Here is a 20,031-nt window from a genome sequence, read left to right on the forward strand (position 1 = left end):
TCATTTGGGATCCGAAAGGATGTGACCTGACATTAATCAAAGAAAAAGACGAGAGGGTGCTCATCATGAATCAGATTGAACCAGTTGAAGGTGAAGAATTAATAGTTGAAATAACAAGAACAACAGTGACCGAAGGGAGTAGCATCACTGTCATTAAGGTTGATTCTACCCCTGCACATGAACAGGAAGAACCTGTGACAACAACAAGGGTGGCGGCTGCTGTGACGACCACAGTAGCTATCACTAGATGACATCGACTGCCCTTACCAAGCAGACCACCGTGCCACAAAGCAACCTGAGACATCAGTCAGGAGAGTTTTTACTGATATTTGAAACTTTCTGATAAACTCTAATGATCTACCTCAAGATAAGAACATTGAAAAAGCAACAGAATTAGATATATCAGAATCAGAACCACTCAAGGACACCACATGAGAAGAAGTAGTGAAGAAGGAGTGATACGAATGGGCTAAGTATATGGCAAACAGACACAGAATGGACAATTGTATTTTGTGAAGAAAATCACCTTTGTCTGATCTTTTAATAGTCTCTGAACCAGCATCATGTAAAAACTGTGTAAGTTGGGAAAAATGACTATTGTACCAATAGAAAGTATTCTTTCCCTTGTGTGACATAAAATGTAGGATTGTTCTGGTTAAGGACTAGGGGAAAAATTATGTTGAATGAGACCATGCTGGGAGACAATGATTGTGCTGCCTATAACATTAGAACTGAATTAAATGTACCTTAATTAGATAGAGGTACCGTGGTTAAAGGAAAATATGAATGTTGTTACAGACACCACACTGAAGGAATTGATGTAGGAAACACCACTGTACAATGTGATACTATTTTGGTATTAGAGAACGTGGGAGTTCGTAAAAGTAATGATAAAGGGTTGATTATGAATAGAAAAGGGTTGTGTAGTTACATAACTCAGGTTACGCCATCTCTTACTATGTTGAAAATTCAAGACAGAGGTATTGCTGATAGTTTCTGGATGTGTGGGAAAAACTAACTGTTGAATGTATTGTCTGATGGATGGATTGGTCCTTGTGCCTTAGTTAGAGCAATTAAATAGGTTACTATTATTGAATCACTCCATGATGACTATGTTAAACCTAGAGTTAAAAGGGTTTATGATAAGGATCCTGAGGTATACCTTAATGCAATTGGACTGCTTAGAGGTCTACCTAGGGATTTCAAGGCCAGAGATGAGGTTAAATCAGGATTTGAATCTATATTTCTGTGGATAATACCAAATAAGAACTTAAAGTGGGGATTCATGTTTGCTAGGATGACCATCATGTTGGGAGGAGGGTTGTTGGCTTTGGGTATTGCATTTTGTTGTGTTATACCCCTGGTAAAGTCAATTGTGGTTTAGACAACAGTTAAATAGATGTCTGTAAGGAGAGATGACCCTCCTGTGGTGATTGATCCTGTACCGGGAAGCCCAGGCAATTATACCAATAAGTATGGAAAGCCTTGCAATGCAGTTGGAGGACCTCTTGACTGCCCCTTTGGTAAACCTAACTGTCTCTATGAAGTGATTGGGGGGGTGGTCATGCGTGTCACGATTTTCGTAAGGATGGTTTCCATGTATATGTTAAATTACCCAGTTCAGATTAATGTTTACTCATACATGTCCACAAAAAGTGTAATTTGTGTCACAATTTCAAGTGGTGTACAAAAATTCATGAGGATGGTCATTATCATCACCTAGAACCTTTTTTCTGTCAAAGTGTCAAAGAAGAGATTGTCTTATATGTAAGGATGAGGACTGTGGTCTTATGTAAAGGGGTTTTAGCATATCTATTTTGCCTAATGCTTTGTGTTCTTTGTAACCTTAGGCAGGGATTCATACTACATGCTCATTGCTTCATCAAAATATAATGGTTGATTATTAGTATTTTTTATTTTAACTAGATCTTTCATTCCTATTTTATGTTATTAATTGGAGATGTTTGGTCTAGTTGGGTTTTGTAAGAATATTATGTTTCAATTGGATCTTTTCTTCCTGTCTGTGTTTATGTATTGGAGATGTTTGGTACAAGTGATTTGTAAGCTTTATTTTGATAATGTTTTAGTCAATTGTTGGTATTGATATCTACTCTCTATATGTCATTTTTAATATGGTTTTTGAGGTTATTTACCCTCAAGAGGAGGGATTATGTAGGAGTAAGTGACATATGTAGGTAGATATCACACTATTAAACAATAGATAGGTAAATAGTATAAGAAGGTAGATGTGAGTGTGTTTGCCATTCTGGTAAATACAGGAAACCAAAGATTAGCAGATGATGTAGTAGTAACATAAAATACATGGATAACATATAAATATTAAAGATAGCTGAACATTAAAGTAACAAACCACATGGTAACATAGATCATGAGACCGTGGTAATGGAAATCTACTAAGGGACGTTCTGACCCTCTGACCCTTGTAGATTCTCCATTATGCTGTCAGACAGATAGGCGCTTAAAGAAATTGGACACTAGACACACAGTCTGCTGATTCTTTAAAGAGATACACATGTCAGAGAAATATGTGTTTAGGGCACTTAGACCCACTAGAAATATAGTCTACTCATTCCACTAGAAAAGCATACATACCAGAGAAATATGCCTGAGATGGCTGGACACTAATGAACAAGAAACACATAGTCTGCTGATTCCATTTGAGTGAAACTGACCAGACACATAGACGCCTATAAGCAATTGGATGCCCTAGAGAGGGGGGGGGGGCACAAAGAGTGCATTGATTTAGTGGTAAAGGGAGGGTCCGGCCACCATTATAAACTGATTGAAGGCAGATGGTGGGGAATGACGTCATAGGGGACGGACAATACTATGTGGGTATAAATATAAAGGACTGGACTTCTGAGGGGGGGGGTTCCGCGGACATTCCAGATGGCTGTACAATTGTAATAAAGAGCATGATTGAATTTACAAGTTCTGATAAAGCGTTATATTTCTGAGATGATTTTCCACGACAGTCTGAGCTGCGCTAGGCTAATCATCGCTAATGAGATTACAACAAAGCCACACTCATCTAATGAAACCTGAACGACTAAGGTCATTAGTAAAAGGCTTTAGGACCTCAGTTTAACCAACACAGGTCCTTCTTATTAGGCCTATTGGAGCATCTCAAATGGCACACCCTTTCCTATTTAGTGCACTACTTTTGCCCGGGGTCCATTTTAATAGAATGCCATTTGTGATTCAGCCTCACTCTTTGCTGGTGGGTCTTTTTCTGGCGAATAGCAGATTATAGGTCCATCTGTCATTGGGCTTCAGTGATTGGTTGACACAGGTCAAAGTGCATGACCTTTCCCAGACTGGCCACTGCCACACCTTCACACTTTGGCCCCATGACCCTACTTGACCCCGTTTGGCTCCTTTTGGAATGTATTGCACGGAAGAACAACAGCTGGGAACTGGAAAATGTGTGGTTCTGCCCAGCCACTGTTTCCTAGGGATGAGGAGATACCAGCATCGCGATAATCGTTAGTATCTTGGCAAGGAAACAAAACCCGAAGCGGATTTACCTTCAATAGGAAAACAGCCGTAATATGTTAGAAACAAAGATCATTATGTTGTAATCCAGTCACATTTTACACTGACTGTAAAAAAACATTAGGAACACCTACCTAATATTGAGTTGCACACCCTTTTGCCCTCAGAACAGTCTCAATTTGTCAGGGCATGGACTCTACAAGGTGTTGAAAGCATTCCACAGGGATACTGACTTCGGGTCAGCGTTCAACACCATAGTGCCCTCAAAGCTCATCACTAAGCTAAGGACCATTGGACTCAACACCTCCCTCTACAACTGGATCCTGGACTTCCTGACGGGCCACTCCCAGGTGGTAAGGGTAGGTAACAACATCTGCCACACTGATCCTAAACACTGGGGCCCCTCAGGGGTGCGTGCTCAGTCCCCTCCTGTACACCCCGTTCAACCAAGACATTTACATTTACATTTAAGTCATTTAGCAGACGCTCTTATCCAGAGCGACTTACAAATTGGTGCATTCACCTAATGACCAAGACTGCATGGCCATGCACTACCCCAACACCATCATTATATTTGCTGATGACACAACAGTGGTAGGCCTGATCACCGACAATGATGAGACAGCATATAGGGAGGAGGTCAGAGACCTGGCCATGTGGTGCCAGGGTAACAACCTCTCCCTCAACGTGATCAAGACAAAATAAATGATTGTGTACTACAGGAAAATGAGGACCGAGCACGCCCCCATTCTCATCGACGGGGCTGTGGTGGAGCAGGTTGAGAGTTCCATGGCGTCCACATCACCAAGACAGTCGTGAAGAGGGCACAACAAAACCTATTCCCCCTCAGGTGGCTGAAAAGATTTGGCATGGGTCCTTAGATCCTCAAAAAGTTCTACAGCTGCACCATCAAGAGCATACTGACCGGTTGCATCACTGCCTGGTATGGCAACTGCTCGGCCTCCAACCGGAAGGCACTACAGAGTTTAGTGCTTACGACCCAGTACATCACTGGGGCCAAGCTTCCTGCCATCCAGGACCTCTATACCAGGCGGTGTAAGACAAAGGCCCTAAAAATTGTCAGAGACTCCAACCACCATAGTCATGGACTGTTCTCTCTGCTACCGCACGGCAAGTGGTACCGGAACGAACCAAGTCTAGGTCTAAAAGGTTTCTTAACAGCTTCTACACCGAAGCCATAAAACTCCTGAACAGCTAATCAAATGGATACCCAGACTATTTGCATTGTCCCCTCACACCCTGTTTTACGCTGCTGCTACTCTGACTATGCATAGATAATAAACACTTTAACTCTACCTACATGTACATATTACCTCAATTAACCTGTCCCACCGCACATTGACTCTGTACCGGTACCCCCTGTATATAGCCTCTATAGCCTCGCTACTGTTATTTTACTGCTGCTCTTTAATTGTTATTTTTATATTTATCTTATCTATTTTTTTACCTAACACTTATTTTTCTTAAAACTGCATTGTTGGTTAAGGGCTTGTAAGTAAGCATTTCACTGTAAGGTCTACACACCCGTTGTATTCAGCATTTCACTGTGAGGTCTACACACCCGTTGTATTCAGCATTTCACTGTAAGGTCTACACACCCGTTGTATTCAGCATTTCACTGTGAGGTCTACACACCCGTTGTATTCAGCATTTCACTGTAAGGTCTACACACCCGTTGTATTCAGCATTTCACTGTAAGGTCTACACACCCGTTGTATTCGGCGCATGTGACCAATAAAATGTTATTTGATACTGGCCCCATGTTGACTCCAATGCTTCCCACAGTTGTGTCAATGTGGCTGGATTACCTTTGGGTAGTGGACCATTCCTGTTACACAGGAAACTGTTGAGCGTGAAAAACCCAGCAGTGTTGATGTTCTTGACACAAACTAGTGCACCTGGTACCTATTACCATACCCCGTTCAAAAGCACTTACATCTTGTCTTGCTCGTTCACAAATAGATTGTGTAGGCCTGTCTCAAAGCTTAAAATGACTTATTAAAACTAGCCTCCTTCCCCTTCATCTAACCTGACTGAAATGGATTTAACAAGTGACATCAATAAGGGATAGCTTTCACCAGGATTCACCTGGTCAGTTTATGTCATGGTTATGTCAAGAGCAGGTGTTCCTAATGTTTTGTACACTCAGTGTATTTTCCAAGCTATAACACACAATATTTTACATACAGCAGGTTTTTTAAAGGATCACAGGAGTGGTCCGCTTCGTGTTAAAATCTTAGCCACGGGGGGGACAAAAATACTGCAATACTGGTATGGTCACAGCCTTAGCATTTCTCCTAGCATTGTATAGAAGGGAGTGAGGCACGGGCAGTACTGGTCTATCTAATACTAGACCTAAACCTCAATTGATAAATACCACAAACAAATCACCCACAGCCTTGTAGTAATTCTCAAAAAACAGTCACCATCCTGTTCCTTTATTGAACTTCCGTCCGTATTATTCTGACTTATAAAAGATCCATCTACTTCAATAGCCTCACCAGTCCAGGTAGCTAGAATCAGACCAGGAAAAGACCTGCGGTAGTCATCGTTCTGGTTCAAAATTCCTGCTAGCTTCAGGGATCTGGCTGGTACTGGTACACACCAGATACTGGTACTGATAGTGTCTGACTGATCCGGGAAACCCAGTCACCACACACTGTAAATGTACAGTAGCAGCCAACGGACTGGAAGGGAACACATTGCCACAAGAGGTTTACTTCATGACGCTTTAATCCAAGAACAATGAGTGATTTCATGAGGGCTTATGCAGTAAAGTGTGCAAAAGGTATGCAATGACGACGGAATGGATTGACTTGTTCCCACTTGGTGCAAATCTGCAAAGTAGGTTTAAGCTCGATGTTGAATTCATGAGTACTTTATTGGTCTGTGTAGGGATATTTAGTCCTAGGCCTACACCAGGCAAGCAGTGGGGGTGCCACCACAATGTGTTCAGCAGCCATCGGAGATACAATACAACGAATCACACACTGAAGCATTGGCCTTAGGGCAATTCCACGATAACTGTGTGACGCTTAGTCTCAAGCAATTTTTTTTACTTTAAAAATGGATGCCAAACCAAAAACAATAATCGCTAAGTTAAACACCATGCACAAGGACTATGTTGAATAATTTCCACAGAGAATTTTACAGTGCAGATGCAAAGTTTGGTAACAGAATGGCAGTTTGTGTTGTTTAGGCTGTCAGTCTTTTACCAAACTTTCCATCTGCACTGTTCAAGTCAATGTGTTTTTGTAAAATTGTATGGAAATTGTTTATAAAAACTAAGGTTAAAAAATAAAATAAAATCACTGTTACTGTGGAATTGACCCTGACCATAAAATATTCTGTCATTACCTCAGGCTATTCAGAAAGATGGACCTAAAGAGGGACATGAAGTGACCTAACGACTTGCAAAGTTAGTGTGTGGAGATAACATTTTCAAATAGCTATCAGACACCGAACACCAGAACACGCTGAATCACATTCATGATTTATTTATGCTATCGAGTGCAGTTTGGCAATTCAAATTATTGGCATTACCTCGCTTATTTTGAACGACAGACCTTAGCAGGGTCATGGAGTGACCTAGTCTAAACAGCTGAAGAGCAGCCATATAGGTCCAGCTATACATGGAGTAACCTAGTCTAAACAGCAGCCATATTGGTCCAGCTATACATGGAGTAACCTAGTCTAAACAGCAGCCATATAGGTCCAGCTATACATGGGGTGACCTAGTCTAAACAGCAGCCATATAGGTCCAGCTATACATGGAGTGACCTGGTCTAAACAGCAGCCATATAGGTCCAGCTATACATGGAGTAACCTAGTCTAACAGCAGCCATATTGGTCCAGCTATACATGGAGTAACCTAGTCTAAACAGCTGAAGAGCAGACATATAGGTCCAGCTATACATGGGGTGACCTAGTCTTAACAGCAGCCATATAGGTCCAGCTATAGATGGGGTGACCTAGTCTAACAGCAGCCATATAGGTCCAGCTATACATGGGGTGACCTAGTCTAAACAGCAGCCATATAGGTCCAGCTATAGATGGGGTGACCTAGTCTAACAGCAGCCATATAGGTCCAGCTATACATGGGGTGACCTAGTCTAAACAGCAGCCATATAGGTCCAGCTATAGATGGGGTGACCTAGTCTAACAGCAGCCATATAGGTCCAGCTATACATGGAGTAACCTAGTCTAACAGCAGCCATATAGGTCCAGCTATACATGGAGTAACCTAGTCTAACAGCAGCCATATAGGTCCAGCTATACATGGACTAACCTAGTCTAAACAGCAGCCATATAGGTCCAGCTATAGATGGGGTGACCTAGTCTAACAGCAGCCATATAGGTCCAGCTATAGATGGGGTGACTTAGTCTAACAGCAGCCATATAGGTCCAGCTATACATGGACTAACCTAGTCTAAACAGCAGCCATATAGGTCCAGCTATAGATGGGGTGACCTAGTCTAACAGCAGCCATATAGGTCCAGCTATAGATGGGGTGACCTAGTCTAACAGCAGCCATATAGGTCCAGCTATACATGGAGTAACCTAGTCTAACAGCAGCCATATAGGTCCAGCTATACATGGACTAACCTAGTCTAAACAGCAGCCATATAGGTCCAGCTATAGATGGGGTGACCTAGTCTAACAGCAGCCATATAGGTCCAGCTATAGATGGGGTGACCTAGTCTAACAGCAGCCATATAGGTCCAGCTATAGATGGGGTGACCTAGTCTAACAGCAGCCATATAGGTCCAGCTATAGATGGGGTAACCTAGTCTTAACAGCAGCCATATAGGTCCAGCTATAGATGGGGTGACCTAGTCTAACAGCAGCCATATAGGTCCAGCTATACATGGACTAACCTAGTCTAAACAGCAGCCATATAGGTCCAGCTATAGATGGGGTGACCTAGTCTAACAGCAGCCATATAGGTCCAGCTATACATGGGGTGACCTAGTCTAACAGCAGCCATATAGGTCCAGCTATACATGGGGTGACCTAGTCTAACAGCAGCCATATAGGTCCAGCTATACATGGAGTGACCTAGTCTAACAGCAGCCATATAGGTCCAGCTATACATGGGGTGACCTAGTCTAACAGCAGCCATATAGGTCCAGCTATAGATGGGGTGACTTAGTCTAACAGCAGCCATATAGGTCCAGCTATAGATGGGGTGACTTAGTCTAACAGCAGCCATATAGGTCCAGCTATACATGGACTAACCTAGTCTAAACAGCAGCCATATAGGTCCAGCTATAGATGGGGTGACCTAGTCTAACAGCAGCCATATAGGTCCAGCTATAGATGGGGTGACTTAGTCTAACAGCAGCCATATAGGTCCAGCTATAGATGGGGTGACTTAGTCTAACAGCTGTAGAGCAACCATATACAGTTGAAGTCGGTAAGTTCATACACCTTAGCCAAATACATTTAAACTCAGTTTTTCACAATTCCTGACATTTAATCCTAGTAAAAATGTCCGTCTTAGGTCAGTTACGATCACCACTTTATTTTAAGAATGTGAAATGTCAGAATAATACCAGAGAGAATGATTAATTTCAGCTTTTATTTATTTCACCACATCCTCCCTGAGTGGTATGACGGCTGCGTGGTCCCATGGTGTTTATACTTGTGTACTATTGTTTGTACAGATGAACGTGGTACCTTCAGGTGTTTGGAAATTGCTCCCCAGGATGAAAAAGACTTGTGGAAGTCTACCATTATTTTTCCTGAGGTCTTGGCTGATTTCTTTTGATTTTTCCCATGATGTCAAGCAAAGAGACACTGAGTTTGAAGGTAGACCTTGAAATACATCCACAGGTCCACCTCCAGTTGACTCAAATGATGTCAATTAGCCTATCAGAAGCTTCTAAAGCCATTACATAATTTTCTGGAATTTTCCAAGCTGTTTCAAGGCACAGTCAACTTAGTGTATGGAAACTTCTGACCCACTGGAATTTGGATACAGTGAATTATGAGTTAAATAATCTGTAAACAATTGTTGGGAAAATTACTTTTGTCATGCACAACGTAGATGTTCTAACCGACTTGCCAAAACTATAGTTTGTTAACAAGAAATTTGTGGAGTGGTTGAAAAACTAGTATTAATGACTCCAACCTAAGTGTATGCACACGTCCGACTTCAACTGTAGGTCCAGCTATACATGGAGTGACTTAGTCTAACAGCTGAAGAACAGCCATATAGGTCAGCTATATATTAAACTCTGATGGAAACAAGACACCTCTTTATGTGAGTATTATGATATTGCAGAGCTGGTTGTATCAGTGTGTGTGTGTGTGTGTGTGTGTTTGTGTGTCAGTGTTTCAATAGTTGCAAAATGCCCTGATTTGGAAAAGGTCCCCTCTATATGCCTGTTAATTGACACCTAGCCCCTTTGGTTGATATATAGTGTAGCTACTGTGACATTCATGTTTTGGCAAGCTCCATCTGGTTCTCTGAAATGAACAAGCCTTTAAGGTGACCTGTATCAGAGTTACATTAGTACTCTGCCCACGACGTAAACAGTAGTGGTAAACAGTGGAGGAAATTGCTTGTTATGAGTACAGCATGTTACTTGAATGTGTCAGGACCGGGCCAAGAATCATGCTGCAATGGAACACAACTCCAGGAAAAACGTGACAGGCATATCAGTTAAAGCTGTTTATTTGAATCCCCATTAGCTTTTGCAGCAGCTACTTTTGCTGGGGTCCACAACAACAACAAAAACAAGACAAGTAAAACAGTGATAGACAAGGACAGTCACACAAATGTAAAATACAACAATATACAAACTATACTACAACAACAAAAATAGTACGTGTTGGAGTGTGTCTGTCCCCTCACAGTCCCCACCGTTCCATGAGATGTTGTTTAACTTCTTATGGCTGAAGCGGCAGTATTGAGTAGCTTGGATGAAAGGTGCACAGAGGTGCCCATATTAAACTGCCTGCTCCTCAGTCCCAGTTGCTAATATATGCATATTATTATTCGTATTGGATAGAAAACACTCTGAAGTTTCTAAAACTGTTTGAATGATGTCTGTGAGTATAACAGAACTCATATGGCAGGCAAAAACCTGAGAAAAAATCCAAACCGGAAGTGGGAATTATGAGACTGGTAGATTTTCAACCAAGATCCTATTGAAATCACAGCGAGATGTGGATGAGTTTGCACTTCCTATGGCTTCCACTGGATGTTAACAGTCTGTAGAACTTTGTCTGATGCCTCTACTGTGAAGGGGGGCCGAATGAGAAGGGAATTAGTCAGGTCTGCCATGACCTGACCATGTGTTCACATGAGAGGGAGCTCTGTTCCATCTCTCATCTGAAGTCAATGTAATTCTCCGGTTGGAACGTTATTCAAGATTTATGTTAAAAACATTCTAAAGATTGATTCAATACATTGTTTGACATGTTTCTACTGACTGTCGTCAGCTTTTAGGGAACGCGCTTCCTGACTCTGGATTTGTTTACCAAACGCGCTAACAAAAGTAGCTATTTGGACAGCAATGATGGACATTACCGAACAAAACAAACATTTCTTGTGGAAGTGGGAGTCCTGGGAGTGCATTCCGACGAAGATCAGCAAAGGTAAGTGAAGATTTATAATGCTTTTTATGAGTTCTGTTGACTGCACAATTTGGCGGGTAACTGTATTGCTTGCTTTTGTAGCTGAACACTGTTTTCAGATTATTGAATATTGTATTTTGCCGTAAAGATTTTTGAAATCTGACACAGCGGTTGCATTAAGAACAAGTGTATATTTAATTCTATGTAAAACATGTATCTTTCATCAAAGTTTATGATGATTATACTCTCTGCAATTTCTCAGGATATTTTGGAGGCATTTCTGAACATGGCGCCAATGTAAACTGAGGTTTTTGGATATAAATATGAACTTTATCGAACAAAACATATATGTATTGTGTAACATGAAGTCCTATGAGTGTCATCTGATGAAGATAATCAAAGTTTAGTGATTCATTTTATCTCTATTTCTGCTTTTTGTGACTCCTGTCTTTGGCTGGAAAAATGACTGTGTTTGTCTGTGATTTTGCGGTGACCTAACGTAATCGTTTGTGGTGCTTTCGCTGAAAAGCATATTTGAAATCGGACACTTTGGTGGGATTAACAACAAGATTACCTTTAAAATGATATAAGACTCATGAATGTCTGAGGAATTTTAATTATGAGATTTCTGTTGTTTTGAATTTGGCGCCCTGCACTTTCACTGGCTGTTGTCATATCGATGCCGTTACCGGGATTTCAGCCATAAGAAGTTAATTAGCAATCTGTTCTCTAGAGTTTGCAGTGAGCCCCACTCCATTTTCACACACACACACACACACACTAAAAGCATTGTTTTTTATTTAAAAAAATTCTTAATCTCAACTGGAGTTGTGCATAAAGTGTGGGACCGTTGAGAAAGGTAAACTCCTAATTATAACACTGAGTGGTCACTTATCATGGGCAAGTCCTATTGACAAAGTTGTTGTGAAGATGGGGGAGGGGTATGTCTGTTTATAAAAAATATATATGTTTTGCGTTTTTGATACAAATCAACTGTACTAGTTGTTCCGGCTCTGGTCTTGTCCCATCCTGATTACTGTCCGGTAATATGGTCTAGGGCAGCAAAGAAATACCTAGCAAGCTGCAGCTGGCTTAAGGACAAGGCGTACTGCTCTGTTTTAACTGCCCATACAGAATTAACATCAACAACATACATGCCAGTCTTTCCTGGTTGAGGGTTGACCAGATATGAACTGCTTCTCTTCTAGTTTTTATGATAAATATTACTGTGATGAAAATTGTCTGCATAATCAAATAACATTCAGCTGAGACATACACATATTACCCCCCCCCCAAAGACATGCCACCAGGGGTCTTTTCACAGTCACCATGTCCAAAACGGATTCACGACAAGGCACAGTATTATACAGAGCCATGATTGCATTCCATCTCCAATTACTCAGCAAACGGCAAAAATATATATATATATATTTTTTAAACAGGTTAAAGTACTGCATTGCCTCCAAGTCCACCTATAACTTACCTGACTAGCTGTTTAATTAGCTAGATAGCTAAAATAAGTGGGCAACGTTAGCTAACAAGTCATCTCCTAGCTCTCAAAATCCCTTCTCTGTCAGGTTTTCATCAGTTTTCTTAAACCAAAATTGTGAAATACAATTCCAACGCTGTGTTTTACATGTTAAGAAACGTCAATAACGTCAATTCCCAACAGATTCAACCACAAAGACCAGAGAGGTTTTCCAAAGCCTCGCAAAGAATGGCATCTATTGGTAAAAAAATTAAAAAGCAGACATTGAATATCCCTTTGAGTATGGTGAAGTTATTAATTACACTTTGGATGGTGTATTAATACACCCAGTCACTACAAAGACACAGGTGTCCTTCCTAACTCAGTTGCCAGAGAGGAAGCAAATCGCTTAGAGATTTCACCATGAGGCCAATTATGACCATAAAACAGTTGGCTGTGTTAGGAGAAACCTGAGGATGACAAGAGTGAAAAGGAAGCCTGTACAGAACAAAAAATATTCCAAAATATGCAGCCTGTTTGCAACAAGGCACTATTTTTTATTTTATTTAACCGTTATTTAACTAGGCCAGTCAGTTAAGAACAAATTCTTATTTACAATGACGGCCTACCCCGGACGACGCTGTGCCAATTGTGCGCCACCCTATGGGCTAAAGTAATACTTCTAAAAATGTGGCAAAGCAATTAGCATTTTGTCCTGAATAGAAAGTGTTATGTTTGGGGTAAATCCAATACATTACTGAGTACCACTTTCCATATTTTCAAGCATAGTGATGGCTGCATCATGTTATGGGTATACTTGTATCATTAAGGACTGGGGAGCTTTTCAGGATAAAAAAAGAAACCGAATGGAGCTAAGCAAAATCCTAGAGGAAAACCTGGTTCAGTTTGCTTTCCACCAGACACTGGGAGATGAATTCACCTTTAAGCAGGACAATAACGTAAAACACAAGGCCAAATCTACACTGGGGTTGCTTACCAAGAAGCCAGTGAATGTTCCTGAGTGACCGAGTGAGTTTTGACTTAATCTGCTTTAAAATCTTTGGCAAGACCTGAAAATGGTTGTCTAGCAATGATCAACAACCAATTTGACAGAGCTTGAAGGATAAAAAAAAATAATAATACAATTGGCAAATGTTGCACAATCCAGGTGTGGAATGCTGTTAGATTTAACAGACTCACAGCTGTAATCGCTGCAAAAGGTTATTCTAACATTTACATTTAAGTCATTTAGCAGACGCTCTTATCCAGAGCGACTTACACATTGGAAAGTTCATACATATTCATCCTCGTCGCCCCGTGGGAATTGAACCCTGAACCCTGGTCCCCCCGTGGGAATTGAACCCACAACCCTGGCGTTGCAAGCGCCATGCTCTACCAACTGAGCCACACGGGACCGTTCTAACTTGTATTGGACTCAGTGGGTTGAGTACTTATCTAATCAAGATATATTAGTGTTTTTTTTATGAATACAAATATTAGCATTTTTCTCCCACTTTGACATAAGAGTATTTTCTGTAGATCGTTGACAAAGAATGACAATTAAATACATTTTAATCCCACTTTGTAACAACAAGATTTGGGGAAAAAATCAAGGGGTGTGAATACTTACTGAAAGGCACTGTATATGGAAGTAGTTTAGTTCTTATTTGTTTTGTTAACTATGGGTCCACATTATTTTTGTATGATCTTTCTTATATCGTTCCGATATAGGTCACACACTTTAATCCGTATGGGGGGGGGGGGCGCTACTAAAACGGTCCTACGGGATCATTAAGCTATTTGATTTAAAAACGTTAGGATCCCTTTATAAAAACATGAAACATAGAATTTGACCTTTCTGCTATTAGCCCATAGAAACACATTGAATAACGTATTTATACATGGAAAAATAGTATTTACATTTTTTTATCAAAAGGGAGTTTGTTTTAAGGTAGTTAGCGTCTATAAAAGGGTTAGTCTTCTCCAATCCAACATGTAATTCCATTTGTAGCATAGCGATAATATTGCAACAGTTTCTGACAGCCAGAGCGCTTTCCCAACAACCACTGGTGGTGCTAGTCAACTAGCTACCGTAAATTCATGTGGGCTTTTTCTTACCTTTTTCCTGATTAAATGAGATAATCTCCTCCTCCTTTGGGTTGGAAACCTGGGTTATTATAGACGTGTGGTCCATTGCGACGGATGGTTATTCCTTTTTGGTTCGTTTGAATGTTTATTTACTTGCTTGTTTTCTACAAACAGAATGTCCAGCTAGTCCTAGTCCACAATGGTTAACGTTAGCCTAGACGTTAGCTACCGTAGCTGCCTTGCTAGCTGTGTTGAAATGGCAGCCGGGCCCTAAACTAGCTAGCTAGTGTAACGATGGCCAAATGGACTGAGACGGGACACAGGAGGGGCTACATGTAACTAGCTAGTGGTTTAAAGGCAAAATACCACCACTTGTCAATCGCTGGGAATATCCAATTTAGCAAGCAACATTCAAGAACAGCATGGGCAAAACAAACTCCCAACGTTGAACTAAAAATTTACCTTCAATAAAAATAAGAAAACGTTGCTAACGTCTGGCTAGCAACTAGAGCTAGCCTTGAACTGATCAGTGTTCAATTCAACATAAAAAAATTGACGTTGACTGAAACAATGATGAAACGACGAAAAAGCTCGCCTCGGTCAAGTTTCAATACGAAAATGGGAGAGTTCCGATAATCCCGTTACTTGAACTCTCATTTTCAAAATAATTGTATCCCCCTCTATACTCTTTCCAACATGGAGGCGTCGTGTGTATTTGATATTCACGAAATGGATCAGAAGCGAGCGGCGCTCAAGTGGGAGGGGGCGGTTTCTAGGAACCCCCCTCCCATGGATCGAAAATAATACCTCCGTAGCTATGGCTTTATCAACGTACCACTTTGGGTCAATGATATTTGAGTCACTGACTTCTGAAATGTTGCTAACAAACATTGATTCACAGTCTACGATTGATGGCCAATACATCATAGCTTCTGCACAATTTAAATCTGATCATGTTAGATTAGGGTTAGATTCCAGTCAATGCATGAATTAGGTCAAAACATGTGGATGTCTATAATGACACAGATCAATATTTTATCTCAATAACTATACTCCACCTGTAAAACCGCTTGTGAAAGCTTTTCTTTTTCTTCCAGCATTTGCATATGGAACCTTGAGATGGACGGATGGGTCCACGATCAGCATGGACCCAATCAGCACCATTGGACAAATCCAGCAGAAATTACATAGGCTCCATCTGGTGGCCGAAGTGTTGAATTCCTTCTGGCATCGCTCTCATGTTACCGACACATCATACGAATGCCCAGAGCTGTGCAGCCTACTCTGTCTTCGTGTGGGTGGAGGTTCAGTGAGGGGGCTGAATGTGGGTTAGATTCCAGCTGAGGAGCGGTTAGGCCTACCAGTTGCATGGTACACTTTGGCTGTGTATACAGTATATATAGTGTAACGACCCTGGGTTTATTAAGCGCGGAAATCGATTGTGCCGCACGAGCATGGTCTTGCGGCACAGTCGATAGCGCGCCGGACCTCAGGCTAGAAGGTCGAGGGTTCGAGACCTGCTCCCTGCCCGTTTCATTACAATATATATTATATGTTAAGAGCAGCCTGTTTTAATGTTTATTTACAAATACTTTCCTTATCACTGATTCATGGCAAATACTGTTTAATGAATGCATCAATAAAGCTAGATTCCATGACCACATGTGTGTGTGTGTGTGTGTTATTCATCAATAAAGAATGAAAGAATTGATCATCATAACGTGCCAAAATCCTCGTGGTCTCTTCCGCTCTCCGTAGACAAGCACGCTATATTATTATTAACAGCCTATTGATTGCTACAGATTTTTATGGATTTATGACATTTGTATTGTGCATTTATAGATCTCAATTCTCCATATCCTCCTCCTATAGGTTACCATCATGTTGGTCTCTCTGAGCCCCCCAACAGCTCAACTTTTACCCTCTAAAATGATTAGAATAGAATAAAACGACACCCTATACCACTGACTTTCTAAATATTTCCTGTCTGTAATATGCTTACTTACTTACTTATTCATGTATACATTGTTATTGATTATTGCATTGTTCGGTTTTGTGTTTGCAAGAAAGGCATTTTACCGTACTTGTGGATGTGACATTAAAACTTGAAACTTGAGAAACACCTCTAGGCTACATTTCTCTGCGTAACAACCTTTTATATTTTATTCTATTTTGTTATGTTTTATTATATTCTAGTTTGCCCTGACCAGTTTACCCTGCCTGCCCTGTGCCTCAAACTGATGATGAAGGTAGCCTAGTGGTTAGAGCATTGGGCCAATAACCAAAAGGTTGTTGGAACGATTCCCCGAGCTGACAAGGTAAAATCTGTTGTTCTGACCCTGAGGAAGGCAGTTCCCCGGGTGCCGAAGACGTGGATGTCGATTAAAGCAGCCCTCCGCACCTCTCTGATTCAGAGGGGTTGGGTTAAATACGGAAGACACATTCCAAGTGGTATTGACAGATGGGGAGGGGAGGATGCGGAGGATGATGGTTTGTTCACAGCAGGCTTGGTCTTCTGATAGTGGTGATGATAGTGCATAGGCTAAACCCAGAGCCACACTGTACATATGAGTCTACTGTATATACCAGGACACACCCTGAAAACAATACTTCATGGTTATATATGGATAGCCTATATATTATTTTTATGTAATTAAGTCAATTAAGAACAAATTCTTATTTACAACGACAGCCTACCCAGGGACAAACCCGGACAACGCAGGGCCAATTGTGTGCCACCCTATGGGACTCCCAATCACTGCCAGATATCATACAGCCTGGATTTGAACCAGGGACTGTAGTGACACCTCTCACACTGAGATGCAGTGCCTTAGACCGCTGCGCCACTCAGGAGCCTAAACATGGAACATAATCTGAACCAGAATAAGAGTGGGTATTGTGGCTCCCCAGGTTGCCAGAGGTAAAGGCTTGAGTAGCCTAGGCCTGTCTGGTATACAGATATCTGGTTATTATACAGTTATCTGGGTATTATACAGTTATCTGGGTATTATACAGTTATCTGGGTATTATACAGTTATCTGGTTATTATACAGTTATCTGGGTATTTTACAGTTATCTGGTTATTTTACAGTAATCTGGGTATTTTACAGTTATCTGGGTATTATACAGTAATCTGGGTATTATACAGTTATCTGGTTATTTTACAGTAATCTGGGTATTTTACAGTTATCTGGGTATTATACAGTTATCTGGTTATTTGGTGTCTAGTAGCTTAGGGCATGTCTGGTTTACAGTTATCTGGTTATTTTACAGTTATCTGGGTATTATACAGTTATCTGGTTATTTTACAGTTATCTGGTTATTTTACAGTTATCTGGGTATTATACAGTTATCTGGGTATTTTACAGTTATCTGGGTATTTTACAGCTATCTGGGTATTATACAGTTATCTGGGTATTATACAGTTATCTGGTTATTTTACAGTTATCTGGGTATTATACAGTTATCTGGGTATTATACAGTTATCTGGTTATTTTACAGTTATCTGGTTATTTTACAGTTATCTGGTTATTTTACAGTTATCTGGTTATTATACAGTTATCTGGTTATTTTACAGTTATCTGGGTATTATACAGTTATCTGGGTATTTTACAGTTATCTGGTTATTTTACAGTTATCTGGGTATTATACAGTTATCTGGGTATTTTACAGTTATCTGGGTATTTTACAGTTATCTGGGTATTTTACAGTTATCTGGGTATTATACAGTTATCTGGTTATTTTACAGTTATCTGGTTATTTTACAGTTATCTGGTTATTATACAGTTATCTGGTTATTTTACAGTTATCTGGGTATTATACAGTTATCTGGGTATTTTACAGTTATCTGGGTATTTTACAGTTATCTGGGTATTTTACAGTTATCTGGGTATTATACAGTTATCTGGGTATTTTACAGTTATCTGGGTATTTTACAGTTATCTGGTTATTTTATATTTATCTGGTTATTATACAGTTATCTGGTTATTTTACAGTTATCTGAGTATTTGATGTCTAGTAGCTTAGGGCATGTCTGGTTTACAGTTATCTGGGTATTATACAGTTATCTGGTTATTATACAGTTATCTGAGTATTTGGTGTCTAGTAGTTTAGGGCATGTCTGGTTTACAGTTATCTGGGTATTATACAGTTATCTGGGTATTATACAGTTATCTGAGTATTTGGTGTCTAGTAGTTTAGGGCATGTCTGGTTTACAGTTATCTGGGTATTATACAGTTATCTGGTTATTATACAGTTATCTGAGTATTTGGTGTCTAGTAGCTTAGGGCATGTCTGGTTTACAGTTATCTGGGTATTTTACAGTTATCTGGGTATTTTACAGTTATCTGGGTATTTGGTGTCTAGTAGTTTAGGGCATGTCTGGTTTACAGTTATCTGGGTATTTCGTGTCTAGTAGCCTATGGTAGGTACGAACAGTGAGATCTTCATTCAACTGGGTTAGTTACTACTAGACACCAAATACCTTCTCAAATAGTACTTTGTCTACAAATTAATCCTTGATATGTTGGATTCACGTCTCCATCTCAACCAAAAATTAAAGTTGAATAGGACTAAATCCAATCGAACTTCATAAAAAGTTCGAGTTGAATTCGTCATGATCTTTCATTTAGATTTTTGGTTGAGATGGAGACGTCAATCCAATATATCAAGGATTAATTTGTAGACGGACTGGAGTTAAAGCCAGACTACGTCACCGGCACAGCTGGAACTGGAACTATCCAAGCAGATTATAAAACTCCTTCAAATGTTGATATTTGGTTGAGTTGTCAAACAAACTATTGAATATTCCTTTTGTATTACAGTAAATATGTAAGAACCGACGCTGGAGATGAGAAGCATATACGGGGAGTCAACGTTTAATTTGGAACGGACATAGAACAGGACAGGCACAGCGTCAGCACCGGGTAACATAAGGACATACGACAATTAATGCAGCAGCGGGGAACAGATCTGGGCAACTGAAATACAGTGGAGGTAATAAAACAGGTGATGGAGTCCAAAAATTCGCTGATGCGCGTGGCGAGGGAAGCGGGTGTGCACAATGATCGTGGCAGGAGTGCGCAGCGCTGGGCAGCCTGGCGCCCTCGAGCGGGAGCATGGGGCGCAGGAGCCGGACGAACCGGCTGGGGTGTGGGAGCCTGACGATCCGGTTGAGGCGTAAAAACCTGACGATCCGGCTGAGGCCTGACGTGGGATGGGCACCTGCCGAGCCAACCAGGGCAAGGAAACATCTCGAGCCGGCAAGGCATTGAAGCCCGACGATCCAGCTAAGGCACCCCCGGTTCCATCGGCGGCAGCCCTAGGACCCGACGTCACCACCAACCGAAAAGCC

At 40.9% G+C, this 20,031-nt stretch overlaps 1 protein-coding gene across 4 annotated transcripts in view; it reads right to left on the bottom strand.

Moving 5' to 3' along the window:
* Window positions 1–15,862, bottom strand: part of LOC129813551 (CTD small phosphatase-like protein) — a 100,056-nt gene extending 84,194 nt beyond the window's left edge. For 2 of the 4 annotated variants that reach the window (XM_055865853.1, XM_055865851.1), the window contains exon 1: window positions 15,736–15,862. In XM_055865853.1, the coding sequence (XP_055721828.1) occupies window positions 15,736–15,841 (106 nt within the window). In that variant the 5' untranslated portion in view covers window positions 15,842–15,862. Of the gene's footprint in view, window positions 1–14,707; window positions 15,452–15,735 lie in introns of those variants that run through there. The other 2 variants (XM_055865852.1, XM_055865854.1) reach the window with 2 other exon arrangements.
* Between the last annotated feature and the right edge of the window lie 4,169 nt (window positions 15,863–20,031).

Source organism: Salvelinus fontinalis, chromosome 17 (genome assembly GCF_029448725.1).
Source record: "Salvelinus fontinalis isolate EN_2023a chromosome 17, ASM2944872v1, whole genome shotgun sequence".
NCBI classification, from domain to species: Eukaryota; Metazoa; Chordata; class Actinopteri; order Salmoniformes; family Salmonidae; genus Salvelinus; species Salvelinus fontinalis.